Below are 19,119 nucleotides of genomic sequence, written 5' to 3'. Positions count from 1 at the left end.
TCTTCTTCAGCACATGGATGTTTGAAGGAACAAATATTATTGTGACGTACATCTAAATAAAGTTAATTATCGAACATAAAGTGGGGCGAGGCTTGATTCAATGCGTCGCATGCTGATTGGATGGAGGCGGATCTGGATGTGATACTGCAGTGTACTGTAAGAAAGGGGCGGAGCTTCAGCTGATAATTATACCAGGTCAAAAAAATAAATAAACATCATTCACAATAAAATCTAAACATGCATATATTAAAAGGAAGATTCTGGTCATGGCACTCAGCCCTGCTTATCATGTGTGTGTCATGTGACGGGAGGATCAGTGATGTTCATCTGTGCACATGTCGTGGTGTGTGGAGCTCGACACGGGTCACGCATGTTAACATGTCCAGAAGCGCTCAGGTGCAGATGTCAGAGGAGGGTTACACATGCGGCAGAGTTTCTCTAATTTACCTTCCTACGATGTTTCCGCAAATCGCTAGGCTGTTGGAAGCGCAAGCAGATGGAGAAAGAGAAGAAACAGGCAGTTAGCAGCAGTTCAGATAAAAGCACAGAAGCTGGTGAGAAAAGATTTAGAGACACACAAACACACTGAGAAAAGCATGAGAGGCATCAACGCTGGTTTCACACAGGGTCAGTGCTGAGACACACACACACACACACACACAGGAACACCACAGACTGTTCACTCTGGAGGTCAGACACTGATACTGAGGGGTCAAACTGGAGGAGGGACCCCCAGTGAACCAACCTAAATATTTGACTGCATATCTGCAGCCGTTTGTCAGAAAGAGTGGCATTTCTGACACAGAAATCGATGATGAAATCAAAACTTGAGATGAAGATGCGGCACAGACCGGAGGGAAGCGTGAAGCTTAACGTCATGAATGTTTTCTTTGGGTGAGAACACTGGTTAAACAGAAATTAACGTGTCGTGGATGAGGCAATCACGCTGCCAGTATTGTCCTTTCCTTTTAAATCGTTCCCAGTTTAACCCTCGATAACGCCCGTCTTTCTGCAGTCTGAACTCCACGTCTCTGCGCTCTCCTCATCACGGCCGAGTGTTTCTGGCACAAACGTTCAGCAACATTCAAGGGAAATCAGACTTTTTCAGCTTTTAAGGGTTGTCAGTCAGTTAAAACAAAGTTTGGCATTAATGTGGCCGGACTGGAATTTGCCTCCAAATATATTTTTTCCAAATGAGCTCCTGAATAATAAATCAAATATTTTTAACCTGCATTTCTCAATGACGGCAGGTCTTAAAACAGTGAGCTGCAGTGAAATTCTACCATATGATTGCAATGTCATGTCTCTCACATAGACTGCATGCATATATATATAATATATAAAAAAGCTGTTTGTTTATTTTGAATAAATGACATGCTATAATAGGTAAAAAAAAAGAAAAGAAATTAAGACGTTAATTTCTGTGAATGCGCAGTGAAGAGTGTTTTTGAACTGAGCACTGCAGCCAATCACAGACGAGTCTGTTGAGCACATGAACGCAAAATGTGATTCCAGTGTTTTTCAGCCAGTGCTTCCTCATATCGGCTTGGATTACAGCTTTAACAAAAAAACCAACATGTTCATTTCCTCTTCTGTCTCTGAATCTACACGAACTGTAAAATCCTCTTCCGATCACTCATTTTAAATGAGTTTCAGGAACGAGGCAGCAGCGGCACATCATAAACACACAACTGGAAAATATCGAGCCGTTCTATTTCAAATCACAAGTACATCATGAGGCTCAGGGCAAGGATTTCATTGGTAATACTCAATTACCGAGTGCTGAAGTCAAGACAGATGCTATCAAATTTAAGCTGCGCGTCTATTATGAGCACTTCCTGTCATCTATTCGTGGCTTGATTTACAAGCGCAGTTTATTAAGTACTTTGATTTTGCATTTGATTATGTTGTCAATTTGTGTACGTCACTTAATGCTGCAGTAAAATGTGGAAAACCTTTACTTTGAGTCTTTCTAAAGTTCTTCGCTCTGTTGATTATTATTTGTCTTTTAGTGCTGAACATTTAAACATTCAGACTTGAAGGCGTTTGCCGTCGTTTAGATTTATTCATATTTATACTGAAATTTCTTGTCCAGAGTAAACAGTCGTTTGGCTTTATCTTCTCAAGGTCTAATTGCTCATTTCCCGGTCGAGGGAACAAGCAGGAAGTGCTTCAGTAAACTTCCTCTAGAGCTCAAGCATTAACAGAGCAGGAAACGCTCAAGCGCTTTATTTGGGTCTGTAGTGAGTGATACCTGCACAAACACATGAGCACAGGTCAGCAGAGGCAGGACACACGGCTCACAGCGGGAATGCTGGGACACACACGCACGGATCTATTACTACACCACGCTCACGGAGCACACATGTGACTGACACGCTGAAGGGCAGCGGCTCACCAGGGTCATGACCCCCATGCGGTCCAGCTCTCGGCTGGGGCTGCGGGACGGCCGGCGGGGCGTGGAGTGACCCGATCCGGGCGGCGAAGCCTCGGCGTGAGATGAACCGTGGAAGGAGGGCGGGAGGGACGCCAGGGAGCGGAAGCGGCCGCCCAGATCGTCTCCGCTGCCCACGCGGCTCTCGATCTCCTCGGCTCTCAGCGTCGTGTTCTCCTTCTCCTCCTGTATCATCCTGTCAGGACACACAAACACACACACAGGGTCAGAGCGACACTGCAGCGCTGCTTACTGCACACAACACTGGACCAGAAACACAACTACATCTGATACAGAAATAGCAGGACAACACTTCGAGCAGGCAGTCACATGCACTCACTTTCATCAGTCCGGATGAATCCAATATGATTTCAGGTTTTATATTTCAGTCAGATTCATATACTGGTTTGTGTGTGCATTATATACGCATCAGTATAGACATTTAAGCTCTAGTTAGCATGTCACACGTCTCAGTACCGTATCTCGTTGTTAATGGCGTCCAGCTGCTCCTGGAGCATCAGGGCGAGAGTCTGAGCGTCTGCCTGTCCAGCAGGAGACAGAAGGTCCATGGAGCTGAAGACCGTTTCTCTGTCATCTTCCACATCTGACATGTCCATATCGCTCTCAAACGCGTGAGCCACGTTAGCCAGAACATTAGCCTGCTGCAGCCGATCCCATTCCTGCTCGTCCAGCGTCTGCACCTGACAACATCACAGCAGAAATCACATCAACCGCATCATAACGCATGGGGTCATTTCTGTGATTTTATTGCCATCTGAATCCAGATTGTCATGGTTTTTCTCCCACTATCTGTGTGAAAGTCCCAGCTGAATTAGCTGAAATGACACTGGAAGTCCCGCACACTCAACTTGCGTTAAAAATCATGTGTATGGGGTTTATGTTTTAGAGGAGAAAAGGGTGTTTTGCAGGGCGTGCAGCAGACGGGACTTCACCTTGGAGGGTTCGTCTCGGAGCGCAGACACACGGCCCTTCTGGGGTCGTCTGAGCACCAGCGCGCCGCTGTAGTGACTGTCCATCGCTGACGACACCGACACCGGGTACCTAAAATCAGGCGTGCCACTCGCATGAGAACGCCTGCGTGAAATAAAAGCCACCATCACAATGCAAAGCAAAGACAAGAACATCGCGGCTGATTCTCATTAGACGTCTTCGAGTTACCCATGATGCAGCAGAGAGTTGCTCCTGCTGCGCCCTCTCTCGTGCTCCGCCCTCATGGTCTCGATCTGGATGAGCAGCTGCTCCTGCGGTCACAGACCAACACGTGTGAACAAACAGCAGCGGACGGTGAGCGAGAGAGAGCGAGCGAGTCACTGACCTTCTCGTGATGAGCCTCCTCGATCAGCTTCTTCGTGTGCTCCAGATCCCGGATCAGAGCGTTCTGCGTCAGACAGAAACACAAGCGTGAGGCGTGTGGGACGGTGGCGTGTGACGGTGCGGTGCGTGAACCGAGGCCGTACCTTGTCCTCCAGCGCAGACATGCGCTCCTTCAGGTGCAGCTGCAGCCTCTCGTTGGACTCGGACAGCAGCTTGTCCACCGTCTCCGACAGACGCTTGTTGTGCTCTTCGTTCATCTTCTCTCGCTGACGCGCCTTAAAAACAGTGTGCAGAATATTACATTTGAAAACAGACGTCTGCGTTTCATGTATCAAATTTTTACAGCATATGTTATTGCATGTATGCAGGGAAAAACCCAGAATTGATTCAGGATGGTTGAAGTTTTATCTGATGAACACATACCCTGAGCAGCTCCTGGTTCTTCTCCTCCAGCTGCGCCTCCATCTGTCTGAGACGCTCCTCCACGTTCCCATGACGCTCCTCCGCCTGCGAGAGACACACGCGTGAGAAAATGGCAACAAATACAAGAGATTCGTCATGCTGTGACAGAAAACAAGTCATTCGAGCCGTCTGGAGTTAGTGAAGACGAACGCATGTGTGAGGATGATCCAGACATCCTGTGTTCGGATCACAGGTGACATGATGAAGACGAGCACGTGCAGCGGAACCATCCAGATCACAATGAGATGATGATCGTCAGGCACGATTAGGGACGTGCACAAGCACCGACTAGTCGAGTACTCGTTACACAACTAAAACAACTAGTAAAAGTGGCCAATTGCTCAGGACAGATGAGGATCTGCTTTTAAAAAGGAAAGGAAACCTTGTTATGTTAAAGAGGTGGTTCAAGTCCTGATGAAATCAAAATATTTTATAGTTTATTCTTTTTATAGTTTTATCAGTTTTAAATTCATGTTCTGGTAATCTTGAATCAGAATATCTTCCTCTTGCAGCATCTCTTCTCTTCTCTGATGATGAGGGCGGGGCAACCTGTCACTCACATGAGATCCACCAATAGCAAACCACAACCATCCAATCAATTCCCCACAGATAAAATCAAGCCCCGCCCTACATTTGTTCTTGTTCCAGAAGCGATTCTCTCGGATATACGGCACAATAGAGGAGAAAAGAGCAGCGCAACTCCTCTTTCATGCCGACTTTAACCAACTAAATGCATCACTCACTTTTAACTGATTTTTTCCCTCTCAAGTACTCGACTAGAAAATGGCTTGAAATGTCCATCGACAGAACGACATCATGAGCTCGTGTACCTTCATCTGAGAGTGACTGTCCTGAGAGACACTGAACGCAGAGCGCTCACGCTACACACACACACACACACACACAGAGAGAGAGAGAAGGACAGACAGGTGCTGCGGTCATAGAGGAGAGGGAACATGGGAAAGACTTCAGCTCTTAGAACAGGAGGGACAGCAGCAACACACAACTAAAGAGAAAAAAGGAACTAGATGACAGGAAGTACAGATGCAGACAGAGCTGCGTTAAACACACATATCCTCTTGCTGTTCCTCTTACATACATGTCAATCTCACACATCTTACAAAACAAGCGAACACATCAGGACTGACACAATCACGTGTAAATTCAGTGAGCAGATGAATGATCAAAATGTCCCTTCATGTTGATGTTCATTTTGGCAATTATTAAAGGAGCTATATGTAGAATTCAGAAACTCTTGTTATTAGCGACACCGGTGGCCGTTAAGTGAACTGCAGCAGGAACTGCTCGTTATCGTGTAACGTACAAGAGACTGAATGTGATTCACGGCCCTGATATTCTCACGGCGAAGTTCTTTTTGTTCTTCGCTTAGAAGTTAAAAGATGTTGGAAATACTTTTGATAATTGAAAACTTCTTTGCATTGACATTACAGTACAGAAGAGCTTTTTCAGCATTATCTTGAACATTGTATATGCATTCGTTTGAGAGACCTTCACGTAAAAAAATATATATATATTTTAAAAAAATCAGTCTATAGGCTTTCATAGACGACTTAGGAAGTCAGGGAAGGTCTGGTTTTTAAGTTTCGTTACAAGCTGTTCACACACTGGCAATAAAAAAGGCGATTAATACATGGCAATTCTTACACACAGCCCCTTTAAAGCTGCACTATGAACTTCGGCCTCTCTACTGCCATCTGTGGGCAAAAAGTTACACTGTAGTGTGTTAAAGAGTGTTTCTCTGGCACAAATCAAGAATTAAACTAAATAAAACCAGCTGTCGCTACACCCGTCTGTGGCCTTCACAGCCCGTTTCCCTCGTCTCTTCCGGGGCCTGATCGGGTCTCCTCAGGCCGCCGCCGATTACCTTGGTCAAAGCGGCCCAACCGTGGTTTGAGGTGTGATCAGCTTGATTTCGTCCCTGTCTCACAGCATCATGAAGGCACGAGTTCAGCGAGCCGTACCTTAGTGAGAGCCACGACCCTCTGCGCCAGCTCTGCCTCCACCTCGGGCAGCGTCTCTGCCTTGCGTAGGGTCTGCTGCAGCTTCTGCTCGGCCAGCTCCAGTCGCTCCTGCAGCTGCCGGCTCTTCTCCTCCACCTGCACGAACACGCCACGCTCATCAGAGAAGATATCACTGGCTAATTACAGTCAACTCTCACTGATGACTCAAACTTTACAAAAGCATCGTTAAATTCAACTTTTCACTTAAATTGCTGATAATTCAGTCTGTAATCTGTTAAATTAGAAAGAAGCCACTGTGGCCGTTTTAGAGGAAGGGTTTCCAAACTGAAGTCCCAAAAACAAACATGTAAAAATGAATAAATAATAAAAAATTAAATTAAATATTTTCTAATAAGAAATAAATACAAGATAAATTGATTCAAATAAATAAATGAATACACCTTGATTTAAATAAATACATTTGATTAAAATAAAATAAAAAAATTATGAATTTCATTTAAATAAATTGGTATAAATAAAATGTATTTAAATAAATAAATTACACATCTAACAGTGCAGTACTATAATGTGTAAAAACGTAATAGAAACTAAATATTTTCCGGTCCCTTATTTATTTATTTTTCTATCATTGTGCTGGTTTTTATTTTATTTTTTTGTGGTTGTCGCTTGTTGCTTTTTGGCTTATGATTGCTGTTCTTGTGTATATCTAATGTTTTATTCTCTCCTTCCATTTATTTTTAGTTCATGTAGAATGCTGTTTGAACATAATTTGCATCATATGACAGATCCATAATTGTGCATCACCTTTTCATTATTTCTTAACTTAGAATGAACCTTGTTCTGTCTCTGTTTGCTGCATGGCCCTTTTTATTATTAACAAGAGAGACAAAATTCTTATACATATTAAGGATTATAAATTATATGTGATATTTCAGTCGTATCTGTAATTGTGTGATGTATTCTGTTAATGTTGAGAAAATCAAAGTAAAGTGAGGGGGAAAAAAAACTATCAATAATATTTTTTCACAGTGTTAATGTCTAATGAAACTATTGAGCCGCAGTGTGAATGTCAGGACGGGGGTCCGTGGCTAAATCTGAAAGACTGAAAACGCTGCTCTATAGAATGAGGTGGTGCTTTTCAGCTGATTTGTGGGTAATTGAAGCACTTCATTTGCTGTGGGTGTTGTGTTTGTGAGGGACGCTGGGAAAAGTGCACTACTGTTACAGCAACCCGACGATGAACTATTCTCTACACGCGTGAAAACACATGAGGCGCGGCAGACCTGGCAGAACAGAGAGTCCTTGTTGGCGATCTCGTTCTCCAGTTTGTCGTTGAGGTCGTGGACAGACGTGGCTTCCCTCTGAGCCGCCAGGTAGCGCTTCTCTAGAGTGGTGATTCTCTCCTCCATGTCCTCCTTCTGAGCCAGAGACTGAGAGAAACAACAACAGCGTACGGTCACACACTCCGCAGATCCGCTACTCTGTGGGATCAAGGTTCGGTCGTACCTCGCGTATGTCTCTCTGCAGGCGGCTGTTGACGTCCTCTGACTTGATGAGGTCTTTGCGGGCCGTGTCCAGGTCCTCCTCCAGCTCAGCGACGCGGCTGCTCAGAGTCGCCACACGCTCCTTCATGTGCAGGAGCTCTTTACTCTGTCTGTCCATCGCCTCCTGCAGGTCCCCGTCCTTCCCACAATCCTCCTCTGGACCCAGAGAGACGTCTGACAAGCGCTGCTGTAAGCAAACACACACCACTCAGTGTCCGATTGTTTCATGAAGACTCTGGGAAACTTCAAACATTTTAATGTCAATTATTCTGATTGATTTCTTTGTGAGTATCCCTTTAATTATGGATTTGAATTCAGTGACACTATCAGGAAAGAGCAAAACTTTAACTGAACTGAGCTGGATTACTGATGACCTCTGCAACATGAACACTGAATGAGCTGAATAATCACACTACTGTCTTCTGCAGAACTGAATGTTTCTTAAATGACGACCTTCACCTTTATTACTATGAAGCTGCTTCGAATCAATCGGTATTGTGTAAAGCGCTGTAGAAATAAAGCTGACTTTAATTACTGGTACAGTCGACTGGGTGTTATCAGATATGAAGATTGGTTAGGGAAAAAGAAAGCCATTTCCAACCATGAGTGAATTTGGAAATGAATTCCAATTCATTAAATATATCATTTGGATTATGGGATAAAGCTACATTATTCTTCAGTGCTGGACAGATTCAGATTTGATCCACATCAAACATGTGCAGTTGAGCTTCTGCTGATCATATTTGATGAGCTCCATGTATGTGATGATCATGTTTATTGCAAATAAAACCCCAAATCAAATCTGTTCATCATATAAAGAGATCATGTCTCTTCAGAAGACTTTGGTAAAATGGCAACAGATCTCATTTCGAAGCGTGAAAGTTTTGGTTGCGTGGACTTTCAGTGGATGGACAGAAATGTTTACCTTGCCATTAGTGTTTGGTGCGTCATCAGAGCTGTGATTCACTTCTGCTGATCCGTCCATAAACACCTTCCTCTGACTGCTCTGCTCCTTTACAAACGCCAGCTACAACAAGCCAACGACAGACATTAATCCAGCTGTGACGATGACTGTAGTCAGTATAATCCTGCACGAGTGTGTGGTCTCACCTCTTTATGAGAGGCGGTCAGCTGTTCCTCCAGCACGCTGCATCTCTCCAGAGCCACGCGCAGACGCTCCCGCACCTGATGGAAACACACACATGAAGCTCAGTCCAAACGTGCCACGGAACGACACACTTGTGAGTTTCCTGATGCGCTACCTTCTCATCCAGGGCTTTGTGGTGCTCAAAGAGAGATTTGAGAGCTTTGAGCACTTCCACCTCACTGGAGACGCCTGCGGGAGACTGCGCCTGACGCTTCACTACGGTCATTCTCAGGGAGCGCTCATGACGAGACACCAGACACTCCAGATGCTCCAGCAACAACTGAGAATCAGAAAACACACACCGATCAGCTTAATCTGAACGGCATCCTCACACGTTTTGACGTCAGACATTTTGCTGCAGTGAATTGTAATTTGAGGAAAAAAGAAAATGTTATGGTGCTATGGTAAATTACTGTGATCCGCTGAATGAATAACAGTGAATGCAAAGAAGCGGATACTCCTAATGAAGAAAAAATGTGTAATTATATATATATATAATTTGCATGTAACTTAAATAGACTTTTAAAGGTCTGAGAACTCACACGCGTGTTGTTTCTTTCTGCTTTGAGCTCGGCGATCTCCTCCTCTCGCTCCAGCAGCTGCTCTCGACACATATTCACTTCCTTTGTAAGAGCAGCAAATTCCTTCAGCGCCATGAAACACAAAAACAACATTACATGAACTAATGACGATTCGACTTCAAGTGGCACACAGCGATCCTGTGCATCCATCAGACGAACGGCACTTAGTGTCATCCTCAGCTGACTGTGATGTCATCCATCAGGTTATCATCAAAAGAACAAAAGCCGTTTCTGCAGGTCTATATTTCACTGTACTGAAGTGCTGTGATATGCTTGAGTTAGTCTGAAGAGCTTAATATCAAGCATTTTGGGCCGCTCAGGTCATGCAGCACCTCGCTCTGTGACTTCTGCTATTTTCAAAAGTGTCAATAGAAATGTATTATTCACTGATGTGATTTCATGCAACTGGCTGGAGTTTTCCATTCACAGACCTGATAAATCGATCATTTGCTGTAAATTTTCATCAATTATAGCACTTAGGTGTTGCAGCGATGATCATAACGATAAACAGAACATTGTCGTCGGGCTCGGCAGGTGTGAGCGGGTCCTAACAGACCCAGATGACGTGCGTTACCTGTGGCAGTGCGCTGTTGAGCTGTCTCTGCAGAGAGTCTCGCTCATGGCTGATCTCGTGTAGTTTGCTCTGCGTCACACACAGGTTCTCCTGCGTCTCTCTGAGCGTGTCCAGCAGCCGGTCTCTCTCCTCCAGCATAGACACCATCAGAGACTCAAAGTGGCCCTCAGAGTCCGTCTGCACGGGAGAGCCGGAGCCCAGAGCGCTTCCGTTACCGCCGACCTCCGCCTCGCTGATGGTGGGCATCACCTCGCACATCATCTACACACAGACAGCAGAGCATTACCACACTGACGCTGGACTCGTTCTGAAGATACAGCTGCTGAACAAAACAAGTGTATCGTTTCTTCAAAGATTCTGCTTCCTTCTGCATGCCCTCAGCAAACCTGATGCTGCTGAAGGAACAGGCTCTGACTGAGAGCTCCAGAACAGCATTCATCTCTGCTAGAGTCTCACAGATTTATTAGACCAGAGTCGGCTTTTACCACAGTTACCAACCCTAAAATACAGCCAAAGTCGCCGCGTCACGACTCGTTAAAAAGACTCTTGCTAATTTCACTTCAGAACTAGTAATAGAGGCCTGAGCATTTACTGTCAGTGTAATATAAAAACTTTTCTTTTTTAATTGCCCAAATTGTTTTTCTATGGTTTGTCTGCTGTAGAAGCTGTTTTATGACATAATGAAAAATAATATTTCACAGAAGAGACGACAGAAGATCAGATCAGATCAGATCAGTAACAGGCGGAAGATCAGATCAGTAACAGACAGAAGATCAGATCAGTAACAGACAGAAGATCAGATCAGATCAGTAACAGGCAGAAGATCAGATCAGTAACAGGCAGAAGATCAGATCAGTAACAGACAGAAGATCAGATCAGTAACAGGCAGAAGATCAGATCAGATCAGTAACAGGCAGAAGATCAGATCAGATCAGTAACAGACAGATGATCAGATCAGATCAGTAACAGGCAGAAGATCAGATCAGTAACAGACAGATGATCAGATCAGATCAGTAACAGACAGATGATCAGATCAGATCAGTAACAGACAGATGATCAGATCAGATCAGTAACAGACAGATGATCAGATCAGTAACAGGCAGAAGATCAGATCAGTAACAGGCAGAAGATCAGATCAGTAACAGGCAGAAGATCAGATCAGTAACAGACAGAAGATCAGATCAGTAACAGACAGATGATCAGATCAGATCAGTAACAGGCAGAAGATCAGATCAGTAACAGACAGAAGATCAGATCAGTAACAGGCAGAAGATCAGATCAGTAACAGGCAGAAGATCAGATCAGTAACAGGCAGAAGATCAGATCAGTAACAGACAGAAGATCAGATCAGTAACAGGCAGAAGATCAGATCAGTAACAGGCAGAAGATCAGATCAGTAACAGACAGAAGATCAGATCAGTAACAGGCAGAAGATCAGATCAGATCAGTAACAGGCAGAAGATCAGATCAGATCAGTAACAGACAGAAGATCAGATCAGTAACAGGCAGAAGATCAGATCAGTAACAGACAGATGATCAGATCAGTAACAGGCAGAAGATCAGATCAGTAACAGGCAGAAGATCAGATCAGTAACAGGCAGAAGATCAGATCAGTAACAGGCAGAAGATCAGATCAGTAACAGGCAGAAGATCAGATCAGTAACAGACAGAAGATCAGATCAGTAACAGGCAGAAGATCAGATCAGATCAGTAACAGGCAGAAGATCAGATCAGATCAGTAACAGACAGATGATCAGATCAGATCAGTAACAGGCAGAAGATCAGATCAGTAACAGACAGATGATCAGATCAGATCAGTAACAGACAGATGATCAGATCAGATCAGTAACAGGCAGAAGATCAGATCAGTAACAGACAGATGATCAGATCAGATCAGTAACAGACAGATGATCAGATCAGATCAGTAACAGACAGATGATCAGATCAGATCAGTAACAGACAGATGATCAGATCAGTAACAGGCAGAAGATCAGATCAGTAACAGGCAGAAGATCAGATCAGTAACAGGCAGAAGATCAGATCAGTAACAGACAGAAGATCAGATCAGTAACAGACAGATGATCAGATCAGATCAGTAACAGGCAGAAGATCAGATCAGTAACAGACAGAAGATCAGATCAGTAACAGGCAGAAGATCAGATCAGTAACAGGCAGAAGATCAGATCAGTAACAGACAGAAGATCAGATCAGTAACAGGCAGAAGATCAGATCAGTAACAGGCAGAAGATCAGATCAGTAACAGACAGAAGATCAGATCAGTAACAGGCAGAAGATCAGATCAGATCAGTAACAGGCAGAAGATCAGATCAGATCAGTAACAGACAGAAGATCAGATCAGTAACAGGCAGAAGATCAGATCAGTAACAGACAGATGATCAGATCAGTAACAGGCAGAAGATCAGATCAGTAACAGGCAGAAGATCAGATCAGTAACAGGCAGAAGATCAGATCAGTAACAGGCAGAAGATCAGATCAGTAACAGGCAGAAGATCAGATCAGTAACAGACAGAAGATCAGATCAGTAACAGACAGATGATCAGATCAGATCAGTAACAGGCAGAAGATCAGATCAGTAACAGGCAGAAGATCAGATCAGTAACAGACAGAAGATCAGATCAGTAACAGGCAGAAGATCAGATCAGTAACAGACAGATGATCAGATCAGATCAGTAACAGGCAGAAGATCAGATCAGTAACAGGCAGAAGATCAGATTAGTAACAGGCAGAAGATCAGATCAGTAACAGGCAGAAGATCAGATCAGTAACAGGCAGAAGATCAGATCAGTAACAGACAGCAGATCAGATCAGTAACAGACAGAAGATCAGATCAGTAACAGACAGAAGATCAGATCAGTAACAGACAGCAGATCAGATCAGTAACAGACAGAAGATCAGATCAGTAACAGACAGCAGATCAGATCAGTAACAGGCAGAAGATCAGATCAGTAACAGACAGAAGATCAGATCAGTAACAGGCAGAAGATCAGATCAGTAACAGGCAGAAGATCAGATCAGTAACAGACAGAAGATCAGATCAGTAACAGACAGAAGATCAGATCAGTAACAGGCAGAAGATCAGATCAGTAACAGGCAGAAGATCAGATCAGTAACAGGCAGAAGATCAGATCAGTAACAGACAGCAGATCAGATCAGTAACAGACAGAAGATCAGATCAGTAACAGACAGCAGATCAGATCAGTAACAGACAGATGATCAGATCAGTAACAGACAGATGATCAGATCAGATCAGTAACAGACAGATGATCAGATCAGTAACAGGCAGAAGATCAGATCAGTAACAGGCAGAAGATCAGATCAGTAACAGGCAGAAGATCAGATCAGTAACAGGCAGAAGATCAGATCAGTAACAGACAGAAGATCAGATCAGTAACAGACAGAAGATCAGATCAGTAACAGACAGATGATCAGATCAGATCAGTAACAGACAGAAGATCAGATCAGTAACAGGCAGAAGATCAGATCAGATCAGTAACAGACAGAAGATCAGATCAGTAACAGACAGAAGATCAGATCAGTAACAGACAGAAGATCAGATCAGTAACAGACAGAAGATCAGATCAGTAACAGGCAGAAGATCAGATCAGTAACAGGCAGAAGATCAGATCAGTAACAGGCAGAAGATCAGATCAGTAACAGACAGATGATCAGATCAGTAACAGACAGAAGATCAGATCAGTAACAGACAGCAGATCAGATCAGTAACAGACAGAAGATCAGATCAGTAACAGACAGCAGATCAGATCAGTAACAGACAGAAGATCAGATCAGTAACAGACAGATGATCAGATCAGTAACAGACAGATGATCAGATCAGATCAGTAACAGGCAGATGATCAGATCAGTAACAGGCAGAAGATCAGATCAGTAACAGGCAGAAGATCAGATCAGTAACAGGCAGAAGATCAGATCAGTAACAGGCAGAAGATCAGATCAGTAACAGGCAGAAGATCAGATCAGTAACAGGCAGAAGATCAGATCAGTAACAGACAGAAGATCAGATCAGTAACAGACAGAAGATCAGATCAGTAACAGACAGATGATCAGATCAGTAACAGGCAGAAGATCAGATCAGATCAGTAACAGACAGAAGATCAGATCAGTAACAGACAGAAGATCAGATCAGTAACAGGCAGAAGATCAGATCAGTAACAGACAGAAGATCAGATCAGTAACAGGCAGAAGATCAGATCAGATCAGTAACAGACAGATGATCAGATCAGATCAGTAACAGACAGAAGATCAGATCAGTAACAGACAGAAGATCAGATCAGTAACAGACAGAAGATCAGATCAAAACAAGTATTTAATTACCTTGATTCTCAGCAGGGTTTGTTTCTCCTCTTCTCTATAATGTCCAGTTCAATCACAGCTAATACATTTAAAAGATAAACTAAGACGCAAATTGTTCGTCAAGCCATCAAACTTTACGACATGAGCGAAATAAGTCACCGATCACCTTTAAAAAGATCGCAGAGTGAGCGAAAAAATAAAGAAAATAAACGAGGCCTTTATAACGAGTGAGAAACATCACTCCTTCCCAAAGATCCGAGTCTGAAGTGATGGAGAACACATCCCTGATCGATCAAAGCCCATCAGATTCTCACGGCCATTCATATACACTCACACACACCTATAAATCTCATCAATACACAAAAACTTAAATATAAATAAACTCCAACAGCGGCCTGCGCTAGTTAGCATTAGCAGCTAAAGAAGAGTAATCAAAATTATAATCCTTTAAGCGCAGGAATAGAACAACTTCAGCGGTTAAAATCGACGCCCAAACCCGGCGTTTAATGACGTGTTGTATTTAGAAAATATGAATTAATGAATCGCGTTTATTAGTGTCAATTATTCTGACGCGTCACCATCTGATCCATGAGGAAAAACACCGGGATAAAAGTACAAATCCACCACTTTAAAGCACAACGCGCTCTTTAAACGACACTGGCCACAAACGAAGCCTTTCGTCGGCCGGTTTAGGTTCGAAAAACAACAATTAAAAGGGAAAAAAAGAGTTAAAACTAAATTTAAAGCGAGAGTTTGTCGCTGCTCCAGTTTCCTGCGCTCGCGAGAGGTCAGGACGTGCTGACGTCACCACGCCAAATCCCATGGAAGATACAAAGACATGTTTGAAAAATATGATAAGCGGGACGAATCCAAGTTTTCAGGGATGTTATAAATTCATCATAATGTACTGCTTTTATTAATTTCCTTTATGTAAATAATGTAAATAAAATTAGATGGTTTTGTGTGAATTTGTGTGAATAATTGTATTAAATCTAGAGGGCGCAGGATCTCTATAATGTCTATCCAGTCCTTGCATTTAGTGATGTGTGTGAACTATATGACTCTTTTTAGATTTAAATTAATCTTTCTAAAAAAGATCTCACTCTATATAAGGATAAAAAGATCTCACTTTATAAAGGCATAAAACTAGAGAGAGAGAGAGAGAGAGAGAGCACAGTAATTATCAGATTTAATCTTCTTTTCTTATTTTTGTATAAAAACATTTTCATTCGCAATAACTAAGTATATAAATATTGCTACATTTCTGTACAGGGAGGACAGGGAATGAACACCAGTGGGCGGGGCTTATCTCAAACGGGCGGGGTCTGGTCGAGTGGGCGTGGCCTCGCTGTGTGTCATGTCTGCTGTCTTTCTTTCTTCGGCTGATTTCTGTCGTGCCACGTTGATCGCGCGATCTTCAGACTGCAGGTGAGATCAAACATGATGGACTGCGAACACAAACATGGACCAAACACAGTCCACTGCAGCTCATAATCCCTATGATCGTATTTTTGCTTTCAGGCTTTATGAACTTTAGGTGTTATTGTGTCTTAGCAATGCTAACTGTGCTTGTGAAGTGTGTAAACATGAATATCTGCCATAAATCGAGTGTTTATGGAAATTATTAAGCGTGTTTCTCCTGCTGTGCTTTTACAAACTGTTCATTATTAAGTCAGAGAAGTATATGGAGATCAAGTTCCTGAAAAACAACACGACACGTGTCACTAAAGACCTCATTTATTAATATAACGTTAGTTATTGTCGTTATTATTAAACTATTGTACTTTAAACTGTACCGCTGTTAGTCTGACATAGTTCACTCATCTCTGTATATGAGAAACGATGTGTGAAATGAGTCATATTTTAGCAGAAATTATAATAGATCTAATATATAATGGAGTTCATATTGCCTGCTGAACTAAAGGGATTGTTCGCCCGAAATAAACATTGTGTGTTTTGACTTTCTTTGTTCTGTGCGACACAAAAAAAAAAGATATTTCGAAGAATGGTGACCATTGAAATTCATTGTATGAACAATAAAAACTCAGAATATCTTCTTTTGTGATCTACAGAAGAGAGAAGGTCATGAGGGTGAATTTACATCTGAGAAATATAGAAAGTGAAAATGTAAAATCATTGAGTGACAAATAGGGGAAGTTGGTAATAATATCATTACATTACATTTGTAGTTACATTAACAATAATATTAATATATGAGCTCACGCAGGACCTGAAGTGAAGTTCTATTGTGTGCATGTTTTTAATTTCTCATTTAAAATGAAGTAGTTTTAATATTTTTGGGGGGCAAAAAGTGAAAAATGTTAGTGAAAAAATGTCAACTGAGATCATGACGAGGAAAAAATAATTAAATTCTTGGTTTTTGCTATAATCTATTAATACTAATTCTTAGGTAAAAAGTAAATAATAAAAAGTCTGCTTCCCTTGTTATTAATATTTGAAAAACATTTGTTTGGCTCCAAATTAAAGTCATGTGGTGCAACTGTCATGCAGGAAAAATGATAAATTATATCATAGAATCAAGAGTGTGAAATAATCTTTTAAGATAGCAGATCATTTGACCTTTTAATGATGAGATGTCATGTGGTGTGACTCCCCAATATTTGTGAATTAATAATTCGTGGAAAAATCTATTGTAAAAATAATTATGTGCGAGAATTAAGTTACTTTCTGGCTTTTGTCATTAATTCAAGTAAGAGCGAGACGCGTGTGTTTTATTTTCTTTATCCTCACTCTTAATTGTCATTGATTAAAAATACAGCGTTTATTAGTTTTGGTTAATGTTAGTTTCTGCATGGATTTAAGCATTCGTAACGTTTTATGAATTAACAAATGTATATTAATTAATCAGCATGACCTGAGATTGAGATTTAGAATGTTCTAGTTTTAAAGGTTGCATTAAAATAACGTTTTGTTGTTTTAAATCCCTTTTCCTAAAATATTATTATTGTTGTTGTTGTTGTTTAATCATATGGATCAGCTGGACTGACGTCACTCGTGTCTCTGCATCTCTCTCTGGTTCAGTGTGTTGATTCATGTTCTCTCTTCCTGAGCGTGTGTGTGTGTGTGTGTGTGTGTGTGCGCGCGCTGTGATTGGTCGGTTCCTCCTCCATCATCAGCATCAGTCTGTCAGTCGGCCGTGTCTCTCGGCTCGTGACGTCATCCAGTGTTTGCTGGGCTTTTGTCTTGACCTGATCCGTGGCTCTGGTCCGCAGCGCTCGGGATCGGCCGGACAGCCGGAGGTGGAGAGCCAGCCGTCGGCCGCGGCGTCGATGCAGCAGGAGCCTGCGTGAGGACGGCAGCGCAGCATCTGGCGCGGTTGGTTGCATTGTGCGTTGATGACCCCTGCTGTTTAGCCGCCCGCCCGCCCGTCCGCTCACCCCCACCCCTCCCGTCTCCCCTCTCTCTTTCTCCATCACAGCTCCTGGATCAGCCATGTTTGGCACCGAATCCTCATGTAAGTAGCCCATCCTCCACCGCAGCTGTCTTTATCCTGCATGCATTGTGTGCTGCACATTAGCTGCTCGTGGCTTGCTCTGCCTCGTCTGTGTGTGTGTGTGTGTGTGATTTGAAGGCCAGACTCTGTTCACCTTACATAAACAAAGTGATGCGCTCGAGTCGCACACCTGCGCGTTTGCTCTCTGCTGTGTGTGTGTGTGTGTGTGTGTCTGACCGAAGCGTTGTAGATATGGCAGTGTTGATGATATTTGCTGCTACGGAGCCGAAGCGTCAGATAAACACACGGATGCACAGCGTCGTGTCGCTCAGTCAGTGAGGGTTTGTGGGCCTGTGCTCTGAACGCTGTGTTTGTGTTGTTCACATCAGAAGTGCTCGATCTGTGTGTGTGTGTGTGTGTGTGTGTGTGTGTGTGTGAGGCTGATGCTGCTCACTTCATCATTCTGAGAAGCTCTTATTTGAGTTCAGTGTTTTGGGATCACTGTTGGATCGATCCATTAGCAGAGCAGTTGCAGAGTCATGTGCTCTTTATCAGTAGTAAATTAGGATCATGTGATATCGGATGGATCTCTTTTCATGATCTTTCATGTTCACAGTCACTGTTTGTGAGCCGCTGATGGACTGAGAAACTTCTGACTCGAGCGTGTTTGAGCTGTCAATCATCATGAGGACGAACACGAGTGATTGAGCTTCATGAACGTGATCCAATAAGAGCTCTTCTGCTTTAACCATTAACACTAACATCACATTCGTGTGCTTTCGGATGCATTTACTGTGAGGCTTTAGACCATATTGTTACAGGAGTGTGTCAGAGGCTTTTACGTGGGGTCAGAAAGATTATTTAATGTTTTTGAAAGTCTCTTCTGCTCACTAATGCTGTGTTCATTTGAAAAACACAGTAAAAATTGTGAAATTTTATTACAGTGTAAATCAGCTGTTTTCTATGTGAATATATAGTAAAGTGTAATTTATTCCTGTGATCAAAGCTGAATTTTCAGCATCATTACTCCAGTCTTCAGTGTCACATGATCCTTCAGAAATCATTCTAATATGATGATTTGATGCTCAAGACACATTTATGATTATTATCAATGTTGAAAACAGTTCATATTTTTGTGGAAACTGTGATACATTTTATTTTTCAGGATTCTTTGATGAATAGAAAGTTCTAAAGAACAGCATTTATTTGAAATAGAATCTTTTGTAACATTATAAATGTCTTTACTGACACTTTTGATTGATTGAATGCATCCT

The 19,119-nt window shown here is 42.6% G+C and overlaps 2 protein-coding genes across 21 annotated transcripts in view; one reads left to right on the top strand and one right to left on the bottom strand.

Moving 5' to 3' along the window:
• ppfia1 (PTPRF interacting protein alpha 1) overlaps positions 1-15,191 on the bottom strand; it is a 28,952-nt gene extending 13,761 nt beyond the window's left edge. For 5 of the 15 annotated variants that reach the window (XM_067389544.1, XM_067389539.1, XM_067389554.1 and 2 more), the window contains exons 1-17: positions 14,413-15,191; positions 10,060-10,320; positions 9,447-9,548; positions 9,020-9,184; positions 8,868-8,942; positions 8,683-8,784; positions 7,720-7,941; positions 7,497-7,643; positions 6,214-6,348; positions 4,193-4,276; positions 3,913-4,044; positions 3,771-3,833; positions 3,614-3,696; positions 3,388-3,529; positions 2,912-3,135; positions 2,399-2,630; positions 448-477 (exon numbers count right to left, since the gene is read on the bottom strand). In XM_067389544.1, coding sequence (XP_067245645.1) covers positions 448-477; positions 2,399-2,630; positions 2,912-3,135; positions 3,388-3,529; positions 3,614-3,696; positions 3,771-3,833; positions 3,913-4,044; positions 4,193-4,276; positions 6,214-6,348; positions 7,497-7,643; positions 7,720-7,941; positions 8,683-8,784; positions 8,868-8,942; positions 9,020-9,184; positions 9,447-9,548; positions 10,060-10,320 — 2,199 coding nt within the window. In that variant the 5' untranslated portion in view covers positions 14,413-15,191. Of the gene's footprint in view, positions 1-447; positions 478-2,398; positions 2,631-2,911; positions 3,136-3,387; positions 3,530-3,613; positions 3,697-3,770; positions 3,834-3,912; positions 4,045-4,192; positions 4,277-6,213; positions 6,349-7,496; positions 7,644-7,719; positions 7,945-8,682; positions 8,785-8,867; positions 8,943-9,019; positions 9,185-9,446; positions 9,549-10,059; positions 10,321-14,412 lie in introns of those variants that run through there. The other 10 variants (XM_067389545.1, XM_067389540.1, XM_067389546.1 and 7 more) reach the window with 6 other exon arrangements.
• Positions 15,192-15,714: 523 nt separating this feature from the next.
• Positions 15,715-19,119, top strand: part of LOC137023024 (suppressor of tumorigenicity 7 protein homolog) — a 14,644-nt gene continuing 11,239 nt past the window's right edge. For 2 of the 6 annotated variants that reach the window (XM_067389534.1, XM_067389532.1), the window contains exons 1-2: positions 15,715-15,819; positions 17,625-17,866. In XM_067389534.1, the coding sequence (XP_067245635.1) occupies positions 17,845-17,866 (22 nt within the window). In that variant the 5' untranslated portion in view covers positions 15,715-15,819; positions 17,625-17,844. The remainder of the gene's footprint in view (positions 15,820-17,624; positions 17,867-19,119) is intronic. The other 4 variants (XM_067389533.1, XM_067389537.1, XM_067389536.1 and 1 more) reach the window with 4 other exon arrangements.

The sequence above is a fragment of the Chanodichthys erythropterus genome, chromosome 7 (assembly GCF_024489055.1).
Source record: "Chanodichthys erythropterus isolate Z2021 chromosome 7, ASM2448905v1, whole genome shotgun sequence".
Taxonomy (NCBI): Eukaryota; Metazoa; Chordata; class Actinopteri; order Cypriniformes; family Xenocyprididae; genus Chanodichthys; species Chanodichthys erythropterus.
Note: the sequence above shows the minus strand (reverse complement) of the source record. Positions and strands in the feature narration are given on the sequence as shown.